Source organism: Fukomys damarensis, unplaced genomic scaffold, assembly GCF_012274545.1.
Source record: "Fukomys damarensis isolate Sample0158 unplaced genomic scaffold, DMR_v1.0_HiC HiC_scaffold_10, whole genome shotgun sequence".
Lineage (NCBI taxonomy): Eukaryota > Metazoa > Chordata > Mammalia > Rodentia > Bathyergidae > Fukomys > Fukomys damarensis.
Genome location: NW_022900922.1, coordinates 7,922,224 through 7,940,364, shown reverse-complemented (window position 1 = coordinate 7,940,364; position 18,141 = coordinate 7,922,224). Strand labels below are relative to the sequence as shown.

At 38.6% G+C, this 18,141-nt stretch overlaps 1 protein-coding gene across 12 annotated transcripts in view; it reads left to right on the top strand.

The window, feature by feature from the left end:
* The window catches only part of Wdr37 (WD repeat domain 37), a 77,256-nt gene that overhangs the window by 36,656 nt on the left and 22,459 nt on the right, over nt 1-18,141 (top strand). For 11 of the 12 annotated variants that reach the window (XM_010615745.3, XM_019206261.2, XM_010615743.3 and 8 more), the window contains 4 exons: nt 48-92; nt 2,249-2,325; nt 11,103-11,343; nt 12,498-12,639. In XM_010615745.3, the coding sequence (XP_010614047.1) occupies nt 48-92; nt 2,249-2,325; nt 11,103-11,343; nt 12,498-12,639 (505 nt within the window). The remainder of the gene's footprint in view (nt 1-47; nt 93-2,248; nt 2,326-11,102; nt 11,344-12,497; nt 12,640-18,141) is intronic. The other variant, XM_010615749.3, reaches the window with a different exon arrangement.

Here is an 18,141-nt window from a genome sequence, read left to right as displayed (position 1 = left end):
CGTGTTCTTATTGTGTTAAACCTGTTTATAATCTTTTTATTTTGCAGTAAATTCTATAAAATTTCATCCCTCAGAGCAGTTGGCTCTCACTGGTATGTTGTTTTATCTTTATTGAACAAATTATTATTAATCTTAAAATAACTAGAAATATTTATTGGTGGCATCAGAATTATCCATGGCTTTTATGAAATTTGGGCATTTTATGAGTTAAATGAGAAGTGAATAGGGCTGGGGAGGGAGCTCAGTGGTGCTGTGCCTGCCTGCCTGGCAAGCATAGGTTCAATCCCTGGTACTGGAAAAAAAGAAAAAAAAATGAATAAAGAAAAATACACAGAGTAATGCTTTTTAATATTAATAGTGGATCACCAATTAGAATGACTTGAATTTATTGTGGTATTAAAATAAGCTCATATTCTTCTTGAAATCTTTTTTTTGTAAAGAATTTTATTATTGGGCCGAGGATTTAGCTCAATGGTTCCACTGCCTGCCTCGCAAGCGGGAGGACCCGAGTTTGATCCCCAGTACCCCCCCAAAATTTATTGCCTATGACATGATTCTTTGAAGCACCATTACTCTGTTTCCTAATTTTATATTCATCTAAAATAAAGAAATGAGAGAAATAATGCTGAGAAAGAGCAGTTTTTTTCAGTCGGCATTTTCATTTCTTTCTATTTTAGAATATGTGCTGCTGAAGCGAGCTCTTCATTTCTTTCTAGATAATTTACCTACTCTGTAGTAAATGTACATTTGGCATATTCTATATTGTGGTTTTAAAAGCACCTTCAGTTGTTCCTTTTGGAGGGTAGCCTTAACGTAGTGAGAACATTTTCTATAAAACTGTTAAATGCCTACAGAGCCCTGTGATATTTTGGGGTAACTGGTAATTACTTTGAAGAGTATATACATAGGCTTGATAGATCAGAGATCAACACGCTTTCTGTGAAGGATCAAGTAGTAAGTATTTTAGCTTTGTGACAATGAAGGTCTCTGTCACAACTGTTTAGTTCTGCTGTTGAGTGTGAAAGGAACAGAGTACACAGATGACTAGATACAGCTCTTTATTTACAGAAAATGGGTGGCTGCCTGGATTGGGCCCATCAGATTTTACTGATCCCAGAATGAGCGTTGAGATAACCATGTGCTTCATGCACATGGAATTGTTTAGGCAGGGAGCTCAAGTATGAGTGCATTTGCTATGTGAGATGCAGTAAGTTACTCAGTTTTGTAAGATAATTTTTATATGTGAGAATTATGTGGTGGGAAGTTAATCTGAAAGTCATTTTCACAGGCCTAGACCATAATAGCTAATTTATACCTTAGTAAATATTTGAGGAGTAAAGTTGGAATTTAAGCCTTATTATATTGATTGGAAACAGGAGAGAAGCAAGGAGACCAGTGGCAGTTGGGTCTTTGTAGACATAAAGCAAAGGCTAGAAAGGAGGGATGAAACCAAGAAACATTTCAAGAAGGAACCGATAGAAACTTTGAAACAAGTAAAGTAATGGGGTTGGTTATAGAGAGAGGAGAGTTAAACTGTGATTTCTATGTAATGTTGATTTGAAGAGAAATTGGCAAGTCAGGGCAATAAATTGATTTCTGCATTAAAAGGACATATACTGCCATCAACACTTAGTGTCTTCTTTAGAGGTGCTCTGCAGCAGTGAAGAGAAGACAGAAGCTAGATTTGTTTTCTGTGAGGGGTGAGACTTGATTATTTTGGTATACTGAGGGACATTTCTGTACTCCGTAGTGATAGCCTTTGTCTTTTCATTCCTAAGTCAAAGCATTTCCTTACAAGCTTTAGTTGGTGCAGAGAGGAGCAGGAAAGTGGCACAAATAGTAAAAATCTATGCCTGACAAATTATAAAGTCCTACCAATGAGTGGATGGAAATTTCCTGAAATGTCTCCCAATCTATTACAGTGACAAGTTACAGGATAACTGAATTTCTCTTGGGTAGATAAAAAATAAAATCTCCTACTTATAAATTTTTTTCTGAATCTCTGCACTTTTCTACCCCAAATGAAAGGGGAAACACCTTTATCAGTAATTATAATCCTAAATTTGCACATTTACCCTGTTCTTAATAGCATTCTGTAGTCTCTGAAATTGCTAAAGTACATTCATTTTACTAAATGATCACTGTTAGAAAAATATCTAATCTGATGATGTTTAGTAGGGCGTAGCAAAGAGCACATTTTTTGCATCGTGTGTACATTGGGTAATTTTCCCCCAATTTCTCTCTTCAGCCTCTGGAGATCAGACTGCTCATATTTGGAGATATGTGGTACAGCTGCCGACACCCCAGCCTGTTGCCGACACTAGTGTAAGCACATTTACTTTCCCTGAAAACTCAACATGGGCCTACCAATGTAGGATTCTGAGCATTTGCCAATTTTAGAATAAATTTGTAGTGTCTACTTTGCACTGAATGTGCCCCCTCCTTCTGTCCCCAAATTCATATATTGATGCCCTAATCTCCAGTGTGACTGTATTTGAAGATGGGGCCTCCAGGAAGTAATTAAGGTTAAATGAGGTCATAAGCATGTAGCCTAATCTGAGGACATTGGTGACCTTGTAGGAAGGGACATCAGACATTGTGGGTAAGTGCATGTTCCCTGTCCCTCACTGTCGCTCATTCTTTCTCCCCCCAGTCTTATGAGGACAGAGTGAGAGGGATGCTGTCTGCCAGCCAGGAAGAAAGCCCTCACCAGAACAAAATTGTCAGGAATCTCGATCCTAGACTTCTGACCTTTAGGATTATTAGAAAATTAATTTTTGTTGTTCATGAGTTACACAGTCTGTGGTAATTTGTTATAGCAGCTGGAGCTGATTAAGATAGATTTTGGTACCAGAGGTGGGATGCTGACGTAAGACATACCTAAAAATGTTTACTTAAATGGCTTGGAGGCATTTGAGATACTTGCTAAAATAAATACAGATTGCCATGAGCGGATTATTAACAGAAACATAGATGTTAAAGATTATTCTGGTGATGGCTGAAGAAGAAAGGAGTGTTGGAAAGGAAGCTCCTATTTTTTAGAGGTATACAATTATGATCATGAATAAGAATGGTGCAAATATATACATCAAAGGCCATTCTGGTGCAGTCTCATCAGAAGGAAATGAGAAAGAGGTTATTGGAAATTCGAGAAATAGTCATCCTTGTTACAAAGTACTAAAGAACTTGGCTGAACTGTGTCCTAGTGTTTTGTGGAAGGTAGAATTTCTAATTTCATGATAAACTCAAGATATTTGGCTGAGATTTCTGAGGAAAGTGTTAAGGCTGTGGCCTGGTTTCTCTTGACTGTTTAGAGTAAAATATGAGAGAGAAATTGAAGGAATTGTTCAGCAAAAGGGAACTGGAGCTTGAAGATTTGGAAAATTCTATGTATTGTAGAAAGTAGAAAGCTTATTCTGAAGAGAACACTTAAAAGTGTGACTGAACATTCATTTGATAAGGAGGTCAGTTAGTTTAAGTGTGAACTTCAAATCACCTACTGCAGCAGTAGTTAGGAACAGAGAAGTAATTATTCTAGTGAAGACACTGCCAGGTGGGAGTAAAGGAACCAGAGAATACAGAATAAAATAAAGACTGTAGATTCTACAAGCACCAGAAAATAGTTGTGTGGCTCTGAACACATATCATCGATGACTTGGAGATTGACAGGGCTGTTACTCCACTGTAGACCCAGGGAACAAGATTGGTTCCTCCTCAGTTTCAGTGGTGCCTATTTGATGTCTGGGGGCCAGGATACCTTTGCCCAATGCCCATATCAGTGGGGATGCCCAGCTGAACCGTGGGGTAATGATGCCATCTTGGCAGTTTGGAGGTCAGAATGTTGAGCCAAAGAGCCTTAAGATCTAACAGAATTTGCCTTGTTAGGTTTTGGACTTGCTTGGGGCTTCTTTTTTTCCCTTCCTTCTTTACTATTTCTCCTTTTTGGAATGGGGTCTTTTAGCTGTATTTTGGAAAAAATAAAATTCAGTTTTGGTAGGTCACAGCTAGAAAATAATTTTGCCTTATAATGAATTGTACCTCTAGTCTCACTCATACCCAATTTAGATGACATTTTGGTAAGACTCTGGTCTTTAGACTTAGTGTTAATGCTGGAATGAGTTAAGATTTTAGGGGCTTTTGGGCTGGAATGAGTGTATGCCATATAAGGTCATGAAATTTGGAGGACCAGGGCAGAATGTTACAGATTAAATGTGTCTCTCCAGAATTCTTGTTTTAGCTCTGATCCAAAATGTGGTTGTATTTGGACATAGGGACTTTAAAGAAGTAGTTAAGGTTAAGTGAGTTCATAAGATTGGGATACTCAACTGATAAATGTCCTTAGACACTGATAGTGTCCTTAGAAGAGACACTAGCTAGCTCACTTTCTCTGTCCTATCATTTGAGGACACAGAGAAGAGAAAAGGTGACTGTCTGCCAGCCAGGACAAGAGTTCTTACTGATAGCCAGTTGGTTGGTACCTTTATCATGGACTTCTGCTTTCCATAACTGTTTCAGAAAATAAATTTGTGTTGAAGCCATTTAGTAGTGTTTTGTTACGGCAGCTGGAGCTATGACAAGATCTTAAAAGAAGTATTTTTATTTATATAGGCATCTTTTTGCTTTAGCCTTTGTAACATTCATCTCTTTAAATGTTATGTTTTGCCAGGCATGGTGGTGCCTGTAACCTCGGTACTTGGGAGGATGAGGCAGGAGGGTCACTGTGAGTTTGAGGCCAGCCTGGGTACATAGTGAGTTCAAGGCAGCCCGAGCTACATAGTGAGACCCTGTCTCAAACCCCCCCCCAAAATTTTTTTTTTAAATGTTCAGATTATATTTCTTAATGTTTCATGTATATATTGTTAGACACTTTTTTTTTTACTTTTGATAGATTTTTATTACTGCCTAAGTTGATGGCTTGTAAGGAGGCATTAACATTTTTATGTGAGTAAAATTTTGACATAGTTAACCAAAGATGTTGCATATTGAGAAGAATGAATTACTGTGCAAGAGATCCTTGAATTACTGTTTGCTTTGTGCTGTTTGATAGGTAACTTCAGCATAAGTCCCTAGATACATGATCAAGCAGAGGCTTTAATTTTCCTTTGAATGATGAGTATCTTCAACTAGTTTCTTTTAGTGTAAATCTTAAGAGTATTGTCGTCACAGTTGTTTACCCCTTTCCTGTGTTGTGTAAGACAGAGGAAATGGTGACAGCGAATGGTTACATGGAGTCAAATACAGATCTGTAAAGTTTCAGTTTGTGTTGGGCTGTGATTGTGAGGATGACAGTAATCTAGTTTTGATATTTCTAGCTTTGAATATTAGTTTTCTGCTTTACAAACATTCTAAACATTTTTCTGTTTGGATATATGTTAAGCATTTAATTCCAGTGATGTTAAATGAGTTTTATTTAATTGAGTGGTCTTGCCTGTTCATTTTGTGTTAGCGTGCAGTAGTCCCTGTTTATGCACAGTTTTGCTTTTTTTTAAAGTTTCACTTACCTCAAGTGTGGTCTGAAAATATTAACTGCAAAATTCCATAAATAAATAATTTGTAAGTTCTAAATATACTTTTAGCAAAATATTATTACTATTCTGTTTTGTTGTTGTTGTTGTTAGTCAGTTACTATGCCTAATGTATACATGGGTACCTATGACATTTGTCATAGGTATGTATGTTCTGTATAGGAATTAGTAGTATATACCTGTATAGGCTTCAGTACTATCTGGTTTCATACATCTGCAGAACTTGGAGTATACCCCCATATATAAGGAAGGACTATTATGTATCTTAACACATTTTCTCCCTTGTAAAATTACCAAACATTTCATTATATGGCATACTTAACTTGTATATTCATTTAAGAAACAGGCAAAATGAGCACTGAAGGCAAAGAAATGAAGGTGAAGATCAATGTTCAGAAAGTTTAAAAAATAACATCATTTGGCTTTTTTCAAATGAAATAGTTTTAAAAGCACCAATTTCATCAGAGGGAAGGTTTTTGAATAGTATGTAAATTGAAAAACTTAATTTACTTTTAATATGTTATTTATTACTTTGCTGGCATTCTGTACATAAACTCTTCTTGCTGGATAATTGCTCTCTGGATTTGGGACTAATGTAGGATGGGCTGAGTTTGAATTAAAACTCAACTTGTATTGCCCACTACAGCTTGATCAGTAACTTGAACTGCTTTAGAGGCACTGCTGAGGATGGATTCTGAATGCATAATTCTTTGGTTGAAAGCAACTTTTTTTCTTAAACTTTGTGCTTATCGGTCTTCACTCAGATTTGCTTAGTAGTTCTATCCTTTTTCAGTAACGTCTAATCTGTTAAAGTTTGTGTTTATTCTGAATCAGTACAGCTTTCTTACAGATGTTTTCATGAGTGAGTTTTACTTGACCCACAGTGTTAATAGATATTTGGATGATGTAGTGTAAACATTTAGATTATCAATGAAATAACTATGTCACACACTAGTTATGTGACACTGAGTCATTAATTTAACTAGGAGGGTTGATTTTTTTTTTTTTTCCATTTGAAAGTAAAAATGCAACAGTGTTATCTCAGAGGTTTCTAATGGCCCTTGAATGTTGTTTCACTTTTTAAAACATGGATCCTGCCAACCGGGTGCTCCAGGATCCTTTCTGAGCCCCTGTATTGTGTAGCCACCATGTGTGGTCCTTCCCAGGGATTCTTTCATGTGCTACTCATTAATCATTACCTCAGCTGAATACATGGTCTTACTCTCAACCCTCCTCAGATGTTTCCTGTGTAAGGAAGTAGCTCCTTTGTATTCTTAGTCATTTATTTCCTTCCATAAAAAAAGTATCTAGTGAATAGCCCTTTGAGCTCATTGTTACAGGTCAGGGGTCCAGAAGTTCACAAAACTGTCAGAAAGTTTGCATTTTCTTTGACATACCACTTTCTTTTATCCTCCCCAACCACCATTTCCAAACAATCCACGAAATCTTAATTGATTTCAATTCTTTTTTTCTTTTTTTCCTGTCTTTTCAAGATGGCTGGAGATCTTAAGTTGCCTAGGCTGGCCTTAAACTTATGATCCCCCTGCCTCATGCTCCTTGCTAGCTAGGAGTACAGGAATGCACCACTGTGCCCAGCTTTGATTCCAGTTCTTGAATCTCCTTTTCTCTATACTGAGATACTTCTTCTGCAGTGTGTAACAGAGGTTTCCTCCGAGCACCATGTGGACCAACCTGTTTTAGAGATCACATCCATATTCCTGTCTGCTGGAACCCTTGCAGCTGTTCACACACTTGTCCACAGAGGCACCTGCCTACTAGCTGTCCAGAGCTGTGCTCTTCCTCTGCATCCAGGGGTAGCACAGGGGCAGGTGACGAGGGCTCTTTATAGTGGCTGCAGTTGGTGAGAAGCTGTATGGCGCAGGACCCAGTTCTTTCTGAAACACTCCATGGGCACAGCCAGGGATAACTTCTAACAGGTGCCAAGCTGCATCAGTCAGACCAGGAATTTATGGTAACTGAATTCCTCTTTGCCTAGTTGCAGTTTATCCACTAGGAGTCATTTTGCCTTGAGTGGAAGGAACGAGGAATAAAGTTTCTGTGGAAAGGGTTTTGTTGACCCTTTACTGTTTTGCAGATTTATGAGCGTGCAGCTTCTCTAGCCAGGTCATGGCAGTTTTGTCTTAACTAGTCTTCCTCCCTCCGGTATTGGGAGCTATGAGCCTTTTTTAGTATTTTTCATCACTGTCCTACTTAACTACTCTTCTACCCTATACTTACCTCTTTCTCTTCCTTTCTTGAGCTGTTTCCTCACCTACTCCAACATCCTCATCCTTAATGTCACTAAGATCTAACTTCCTTAGAGAGTTAGTTTCTGCTTACGTACTGTCAAGTCATCCTGTACTTTTTCTCTGGTATTATAGCTGGTATTATAGTCTGAAATGGTTAGTTTATTGTATAAGCATTTGTGTTGGTCTGGCTCACTAGATTGTGGATCCTTGGTCCCTGAAGAAATCCTAATTTTGGTTAAATCCACTTTTCCTCTCTCCTGCATTCAACTTTAGGCTGAATTTGTGGCCTCTCATGTCAGTCAGGCCCTGTGCTGTGACACTCCCATTGCACTTTCCATTCCTTCCTTCCTCCCAGCTTCTGCTTCTTAGTTCTTTGAGAAGATGGAATCAGTTAGAGAGAACTCTGCACCTTCCTCTCCCAGCTATGTCTTCATGACACCAGCTGTCCTCTTATACTCCTTGGGGTGCGACCTTGCCTCCATCGTTGAAGTGCTATTCCCACTTCTCCTGTGGATGTTGCTCATGCGGTGATTCCTTCTGTCCTCTGTCATTAGAGTGTTCTTTTAGGTCCTTCCCACATCAGTCCCACGGCTCATCCAGAACTAGCACCTCATTGGTTTTCTCACCCTCACCTCAGAAGTGTTACCTGCAGTCCTCTCTCTCCCACTATTCTCAGGCCTCCTTTGCGTCCCTGTTGTTCTCCGGGGCCTCCATCATGGTCCCCATCCCCTCCATGTTGCTCACCCAATGAACATTTTTGTTTCCTTTAAAAATTTTTTAAAAAATTTATTTTGACACAGGGTTTCACTAATTTCCTCAGGTAGGACTCCAACTCGTGATCCTTGTGCTTCAGCTTGTCTCAGTCCTGGGGTTGCAGGCATGTGCCATTGCACCCGGCAGATACAGTAGTTTGCTTTTTGGGTTTTGTCATTGCATTTCTTAACTGTGGCTCTCCTTCCAGCACATACCTTGTTTCTCCTGTCTTCTTCATTCTTCTTGAGTCTTGGTACAGTATCGCTTCTCTGATGCTCCACAACTCACTGGTGTAGGAGTCTCTCTTGACACTCCATTGCTTATCTGTTCTGCACTAGTTCCCAGCTGATCTCAGCACCTGTGGATTTGAGAACCATCTGCTGCTGCTGGCTCCCAGGTTTGCATTCTGTCTGTGACTCCTTTTAAATCCACGTTTCTGTGGTCATCTAACTACTCACTCCATCTCTGACTGGGTGTCCTGTCGAAATTGCAGACCTGCTGTATCTGAAGTTGAGTTCTGGGTGTCTCCCAAACTTGCTCCTTTTGTTGTGCTGCACACTTCACAAAATGTCACCATCATTTGCTTAGTGCTTTGGACTCTTGTATCTTTTTCATATTCCGTGTGATATCAACTTATGTGCAAATCCTGAAGCTTTACCCAGAGGGTGTTTTAATAAGCTCTTCTTGTATCTCCAGCACCACCATGCTAGTCCAGGCCACCTTCTTTAATCGTTCACTTTCTCTCTGTTGTTTACCTGGGATGCTATGACCAAAAAGTACAGCTGGACAGCTTCAGTGACAAATCTGTGTTATCACAGTCCTAGAAGCTAAAAGTTCCAGATGAAGGTATCAGCAGGATTGCTTTCCTCAGAGGCTGCTATCTGTGGCTTGCAGATGATCACCTTTTCACCATGTCCTCACATGGTCCTGCCTTTTCATGTCCCAGTTTCCTCTTATAAGATAACGGTTGTAGCTGGGTGCAGTAGCACACTCCTAGTAATCCTTGGTGAGGCTGAGACAGGATGGCAAATTCAAGTCCTACCTGGATAATTTAGTGAGACTTTGTCTCAAAAAACTAAAAAGAGCTGGGGATATAACTCAGTGTTAAGGCCTTTGGCTCATTCCCCACTACTGGAAAAAGGGGCGGAGCAGGGCACACCGCTTATATTGGATTAGAGTCTATTCTGATGACCTCTTTTTAATTTAAGTACCCCCCTAAAGGCTCTGTTTCCAAGTACATTCTGAAGTCCTGTGGTTAAAGCCTCCATACATGAGTTTGCAGGAGACATAGTTTAGCTTGTATTTATTTTTCCCTTTGTTCATGCAGCATAAATGAGGTTATATCACAGCTGTACTTAATTGTCTAATTTTCTGTCACACACAGGATACAACCCAGAGTTCTTTCCATGGTCTACCATACCAAGTTTTGCACAACTTCATCTGTCCCTTCTGCCGTCCCCTTGCACTGTGTCCCATGCATACTGACAACGTTAGTTTGTATAGCATGGAGGCCGTTACACCTGTTTCCTCTGCCTGACTGCTAGTCCTTCTAAAATTTTCATGCCTCAATTCCTTGTTTTCTTTAGTTTGACTCAAATGTTACTTTGTCAGAGTCTTTCCTTGGTAATTGTATATAAAGTAGCACCTCTTTGACTACCCTTTGTCTTGCTGCTTTTCTTCATAGCATTTGTTGCCACCTGTGTAAATATACTCACATATTTCCTTACTAGTTTGTATGCACGACATATTCTTGTATGTTTGTGTTTATATGACACATATTCTCATAGTAGTGTGTAGATTCGTGTGAGACACATTCTTATACTACAGTATGTGTTTGCACCATGCACATGTGTATTTATGTGTGTATAGTCTCTCATTAGAATAAAATTCCTTGTGGGCAGAGACTTTAAAGGTCTTGTTTATTCCAGCATTCTAGTCACCTGGAATGATCATAGTCTTACATATGACAGATATCATCTGTCCCCCTCACTGTTTTGTAAATAGTACCCAGTCAGTTTGTAAATACCTGATTAATATTTGTTGAATAAATAAACATATTTTCTCAAAGAATTGGTTATTATGCTTTTATCCTTGTCTTTTGACTAAAGACTTAATTGATAGCATAGTAAAAGTTATTTTAATTTAGGATTATTTTAGAATTCAAAACCTGTATTTTAAAGTCTGCTAAGAATTGAAATGCACTTTTCGTAATGTGATAAATTGTTGACTTTTAGTTGTTTCTTAGTTTTGTATTGCATTTCTTCTAACAAGTGGTAAAAACTTAAAATACTGAAAACAATTTTATTTGTCATTTTATTGGGTAGTGGGAATGAATTGTAGTTCGTTGATGCCATACTAGCCTTAATTTTTTTTCCTGATATTTGGCCTTCAGTTATTGCCAGTCATCAAAATTGATAAAAAATAATTGATAGCTAGTTATGTATTGGACACTGTGTTTGTATTGGTTATAATGATAAATAAGTCCTTGAAAGAGAAAGAATAGTCTCATGGTGTAGCCGTCACAAAAAACATTCCAGATTCCCAGGAAATCTTTCTTTTCTGATTTTACTCTTAGCAGCAAATATCTGGAGAAGATGAAATAGAATGCTCTGATAAAGATGAGCCCGAGACTGATGGGGATGTGTCCAGTGACTGTCCTACCATTCGGGTTCCACTCACATCTCTCAAAAGCCACCAGGGAGTGGTCATAGCGGCCGACTGGCTGGTTGGAGGGAAGCAGGCAGTGACGGCTTCATGGGACAGAACAGCAAACCTGTATGATGTCGAGACGTCTGAACTTGTTCATTCTCTCACAGGTACCTTAATGAGAACGTTGAACTTCCTGGTTGGGTGTTGTCAATTTATGTCCATGTATTTAAGTCTGATCTTGCAAATTATTTCTCACCAGAATTGCTTTTAGTCTTCTTGGCTCTTCTGTTGTAATTTTTGGAGATCTTTTCTAACTAATGGAACTAATGGTAGCTCAATTTGTTTTATCTTTAGGAGATTAATTATAGCATGTAGTAGCTAGGTATTTGAAATAGGATTTTTTGCACCAGTTTTCTATTTCTCTGTGACAAATTTCTGCAAATTTAGTATATTAAAATGACAGAATTTACCACTTCATGATTTCCTATGAAGGAGTTCTAGGTCCATGGTAGCTCCATCTTGGCCTGGGGCCCCAAAGACTGAAATGAAGGTCTTGCCCAAGCTGAACTTTTCTTTTGAACTTCCTAGTTGGGAGAATCCACTTCCTTATTACCGTGTGTGTGACTGAGACTCCCCGGGTTCTTTAGATGAAGACTGCTCTGAGCATCTAGAAGCCACACTTGGTTCCCAGAGACCTCTAAGGGCCTTTCCTCATGTGGCAGTTTGTTGTCTTCCAGACTAACAGGAGCATACCTCCACTGCTCTAAATCAGCTTCTTTGAGGGCCTGGGCTCTTTGACACCCAAGGTCTGGCCACCTAGGGTAGCCTTTGTTTTAATTAACTCAGAACCAACTGTGTAACATCTGTGAAATTCTCTTTGCCCTATAATGCATCATAATTTCTCTCACCATATTTATAATTTCTGCCCAAGGGAAGGGCATGCATTTTCCCAAGGGCTCACAGTATTTTGCCATTAGAATTTATTTTAGAGGTGAAGAATTAAGATTTAAGTCATTGTGCTTAGCCTGTTAAAGTGATGGGTCTGGCCATGTAACTGTTGGGATCAGAAAATAGACTGTACATATATCTGGTTTCCTGTTTCTTTTAAATGGGTGGCTGAAGGGGCTTCCAGCTTAGGAGAGAAAACTGCTCCCACTGTGAATCCACATGTTATTGAATGATTCCTTTAGATTTACTTTTCCATTGGATATTAGCAAAGGAGCCCATGAAGATGTGTTTTTTTATTCTTGTGTTTTTAAAAAAGCTTCACTCTGTACCTGCAGGTGGATGACCTTGCGTTTTTGTCATCTTCTGGTTTCAGGGCACGACCAGGAGTTAACGCACTGTTGTACACACCCCACCCAGCGGCTTGTGGTGACCTCCTCTCGTGACACAACTTTCCGTCTCTGGGATTTCAGGGACCCTTCCATCCATTCTGTAAATGTTTTCCAAGGACACACAGAGTGAGTTGCGGTCATTCAGATATCTTACCTAATAATAAAAAAGTTATGTGGATTGCCATTAAAACTTAATTATAATCTTAGTTTTCAGCATTTACACTTTATTCTTTTTAAAAAAGACTGTTCTCTTCCTTAACATTTAGTTCCACTTTTCAAAGGATTTTGGAGATTAACACATTCCTTCTGGTTTGAACCACCAGCAATAGCTACAAGATTGTCCCATTGTGTGACTCCTACCACGGGCAGTACAAACAGATTTAATCATTTTTTTAAAAAATTAATTTTATCGGTACATTTAAGGTATACAATATAATGACATTCATCTTTGGAAATTTGCACCTTTACATAATCCATCTTCGTTCTTATTTTTTCCCCATTTGCCTGCCCTCCCTTCAACCCCTCCACCCCTCCCTATCTACAAAGGCTTTGTTTCCATTTTTTCTTTTTCTCATATTAATTCCTTTCCCTTCTTTTTCCCTACTGCTCCCACTTCTCCTTCCCCTTTGCACCTTTTCTTCCTATTCCATGTTATCCATTATAGGTGTTAGTCCTTGTTTACACTTTTAGTTTCTCACACTAGAGTAACTATTTGGTGTTTACACATATGTGTCCTATTTACTTCACTTAATATCACCTCACTGTGCATTCATGTAGTTAGAAATGTCTCTAGTCTCTCATTCTTTATGGCTAAGTAGTATTCCATTTGATTAAAAAAAAAAAAAACCCACACTTTCTTTATCCAGTCTCCTGTTGATGGGCAGTTGGGCTGCTTCTAAGTTTTAGCTATCATGAATTGCGCTATGAACATGGGTGCACATATATCACTGTGGTATGATTCTTTTAATTCTTTAGGGAAGATACCAGCAGAGGGATAGCTGGGTCAAGTGGGACTACCAATCCTAGTTCTCTGAGGTATCTCCATACTGATTTCCACAGTGGTTGCACCAGTCTACACTCATACTAGCGGTGGAGCAGTGGAGCAGCAGTGTTTCTCTTTCCCCACAGCCCCACCAGCATTTGTTATTGGTCGATTTCATGATAGCAGCCACTCTTTCTGAGATGAGGTGAAAAATCTCGGTGTTGTTTTCATTTGCACCTCTTGAATGACCAGTGATGTTGAATGTTTTTCATATGTTTATTTGTTCTTTCTACTTCTTGCTCTGAGAAATGTCTGTTCATTTCCGATGCCATTTTTTGGTTGGGTCTTTAAATTTGGGAGGTTGTTTTTTTTAAGTTCTTTATGTATTCTAAATAGTAGACCTTTGTCTGAGGAAGAGCTGGTAAAGTTTTTCCCACATTGTGCGTTGTCTCTTCACACTGTTGGTTGTTTCTCTTTCTGTGCAGAAACTTTTTTAATAGACATCCCACTTGTTGATTGTGCTAGTTCATGGGCAACTGAAGTTTTGTTCATAAAATCTTTTCCTATGCCATTGTCTTCAAGAGTTCTACCTAATTTCTCTTTCAGCCAGTTTAGTGTTTCTGTTTTAATATTTAGTTCTTTAATCCATTTCAATTTTAGTTTAGTGCATGGTGAGAGATAATAGGTCTAGTTTTATTCTTTGGCAAGCTGAAACCCAGGTTTTCCAGCACCATTTATTAAAGAGGCTGTCTTTCCTCCAGCGAGGGTGTTTGTTGAAGATGAGGTGGCTGAGTGTGTCTGGAGTTGTTTCTATATCTTCTAATCTGTTCCACTGATCCTCAGGTCTGTTTCTTTGCCAGTATCATGCTATTTTTGTCACAGTAGCTTTGTAGTATAATTTCACATGGAAATTGAACAACACACTTCTGAATAACTAATGGATCACAGAGGAAATTAAAGAAGAAACCAGACATTTCCTACAATTAGATGACAATGACAGTACAGCATATCAGAATCTATGGGACACAATGAAAGCAGTCTTACAAGGGAAATTCATAGCAGTGAATACTCATGATAGAATAATAGAGCGAGCTCAATTACATAACCTGATGCTGAACCTCAAGCTTTCCAAAAAAGAAGAGCAGGACAAACCCAAAGCTCATACAAGGGTGGAAATTATAAAGATCAGGGCAGAAATCAATGCAATGGAGACTAAGAGAACAATACAAAAAATCAGTGATGCCAAGAATTGGTTCTTCACTGAGTAGTCTTGGCACCCTTCTTAAAGATTATTTGACATATATATGAATGCATATTTCTGGACTCTCTGTTTTGTTTCACTGGTCTATGTGTCTGTCTGACACAGAGCTTGGGTATTTCTTGATTCTTTTTTAAAACTCCCTTTCCCTACTCCTCTGTGTTGTTCCCCATCTATCCAGGCATACCTCACGAATACAGTATATCCTGTCTTTTGCTGCCCTTGCACCACTGTCCACTCCAGACTCTCACTGTTTCTTTTGTGGATGACTTGCTTGTCCTATTTAATACTGTGATGTTTAGAAGGGTACCTACTTTTAAATGCATGAATACTTAACTCATTTGGTTACTTGCAAATTTTGATGGGATTAGCATTAGACATTAAATTTTAGACTTATTTTAAAAAGGTTAATAAAGTGTTTGAAAGGAAAATAAAGTTTTTTAAGAAGCTTGAGATTGAGAATAAGTAGTGCCTCAAATCTGAGGCCCTGCAATATGTTAGTGGTCAGCAATTTGAATGTGCGTTGAGATCCTCATGTATATAGCTGTATCTGTTCTAGGAGGCTCTTGTGTTGTCATTTTGTAATAGCATCAGGTCTATTCTATGTTGAGCATTTCTGATCACAGTAGCAGTTAGTCTTTACCTTCTCGTGACTGAACTCAGCACAGGCTGCTGCTTTCTCTTGCACAGTATAGGTCCAGCTGTATCTGTGGAGCTCTGCTGTGTGGACTTCAATCCTATATGCTTAACTTATTAGTGACAAGGAGGCCGTGGCGGGGGGACAACTGCTTCCTAGCCAAATTAGCCTGGATGTGACACACTCCCTGGCAGCCACTACATGTAGAGGGGATCCAGCTGCAAAGTTTCCATCATGCAACGCTGTGTGCTGTGGGTAGAGTGAGGCCATACTTCTGTACCTCTGTTTGTCATTGTAGTGTACTTCAAGGCCCAGAGAGCACAAGGCCTGAGGATTCCAGCTCAGTCTTATTCCTGAACCTGCAGACATTTTTTCTAACCATTTTGTTTTGAAAAGTTTCAAGTTTACATAAAAGTTGAAAGACTAGTATAGTGAATATTCAGTTTACTCTTCTAGATTTATTTTATTCTACATTTGTTTTTTATCTCTATTTTTCTGCATAGACACATGTATCTGTCTATTTATACAGAATATATATTTATTTTCTTTGTGCCCTTTCAAAGGAAAGAGTTCTTTGGCTGAGCTAGCTGAGCATGTATCTTTTAAGAATAAAGATTTTTAAAAAAATGTATTATGTGATCAACCTAAGCAAATCAACTAAAATTTTATAACATCATTTACTATCTGGCTCATACTCAGACAGATTCGGTTGTCCCTAAAATGTCTGATATATATTTTTAAATACAGGATTTAATCAGTTCACTTGTTATGTTTAGGTATTATGGCCTTTGACCTCCTTTGTTTTTGGACGATTCTCCCTTTGTTTTTGTTATTTTTTCTGACATTGAGGTTTTGTGAATGCACGTTCTGCATTTCTCTCCTGATTTCCTTTTCTGCTAAAAGTTTCTTAGCTGTCCAGTGCCTTTTTGTGTCCCGTCAGAGCATGCACAATTCTGGGGTGGCCTTCTGTTGGGTGTGCTGAGCCCATAGCCCTTGTTGCCAGGTCTCCCCACTGGAAGGTGTATTTTCCAATTTGAAGTTAGTAAAGTTACATTTGGAGATACCTGCATGTCTCATTGCCCAGCAACCTTTCATCTAATTGATCTGACATCATTGATGATCCTTGTCTAGTTACACTGAGTGATGCAGAAGGATACTGTTCCTTATCCTGTCATTCTTTCTAATTAAAGTTGCCACTTTATGACCATAGACTTGTGGACATTGTTTCCACTTTGATACCCATAATCCTTTATTTTATTTTTTGCCTTTAGTATATTACCCTGTGGGCCCTTATACCTTTTCTATGGTCTCTGAGCCTCGCTGTCCTACAACTACAGTAAGATGCTCTAAATTGGAAAGTGCCAGTGGCTTCTCACTGAATTGACTACTAACCTGTACTGGACCAAGCAAGCTCCATCAGAAAGTAGAGAGTTGGTTTATCATTGGTTTATAGTTCATGTGTAGAGGGCAAGCTGTACTTGTATTTTTCATGTGGTTAGGACAGACATGGTCACAGAGAGACCAGCCAGCATGTCCCTTCTATGCTTGCTGCCTTCAAGGACATAATGGAAACCTAGGGAAAGCTGAAGCATTGTGTGCAAAGGATGGTACCAAATGAGCAGGATTTGGTGAGTCCTGGGTGTGCTGGACTGTGTGTAGTCAAAACACCTCCCATGGTGGACTTGCTGTCCCTCTGACAACCTGGCTAGCATCATCCCTGTTCCAGAGAGAGAAACTGAGGCACAGGAAAGCTAAATGATTTGATGAATGTAGTGTTGCCTTGGTCTTCAGTGGAGTTTGACTCTCGAGGAGTAATTCTGAAGCAGTGATGGTGCACCCATGCACATGTGCAGGCTGTTAGTCAGCCTTGAAAGCTCTAGAGCAATCTCCCAGTGTCTTCAGGTTACCTTGTATTACTTGAAGGTTCTTTTAGGCACATTCTGTCAGTGTTGCTTGCCTTGTTTGAAAACTTTTATTTTTTATTTGCACGGAAAGAAATGACAATATATTCCTGAGAGTTGATGGAAGTATGTGATTTAGCTTTCGAAGTTGTTTCAACAGTAGCTTTTTCAGTTGCATTCTTCTGGTTGTGATGTTTGAAATATCTAATTAATGGTGTATTTTTGCAGCTGATAAGTATGAGAATTACACTTGGTTATGAAGGAGCTCTTAATGTAGACTTAGAAATATGATTTTTAGCTTAGTCATCTAAATTATTGGTCAGACTTTTTTTTGGTACTGGGAATCGAATTTGGGTCCTTGTGCTTGTAAGGCAAGTGGTGGAATCACTGAGCTAAATCCCTGGCCCTGGTTAGATTCATTTTTAACTAATAGAATGAATGAAAGTTTATTAAAAATAGAATTTATGTACAAATCTTACTCTTAATTATTTCTTTATTAGTACATGTTTGCAGTACATAATGATTATACTCATTTTAGGGAGTAGGCATATGTTTTTAACATAACTTAATTCTTTTTATTCCTCTTCCTCTCCCTCTCTCTGTCTCTAGATCCCCTTCCTGTTTGGAAAAGGTCTATCTTCCTGTTTCTTTCTGTCTTTTATTTTGTTTTAAAACATTATTTGTATTTTGGATTTCTTATAGAAGAGAAGTGCCATTCTCATTCAGGTTATTTACATTTTTTCTTTTCTTCCTCAAAAGTGTGAACTGGCATATTTTATTGATGTGTAGGTCCAGAAACAAGTTTTAGAAAATTTTTTCTTTTATACTAATTTCGTTGCTATGTCAGATA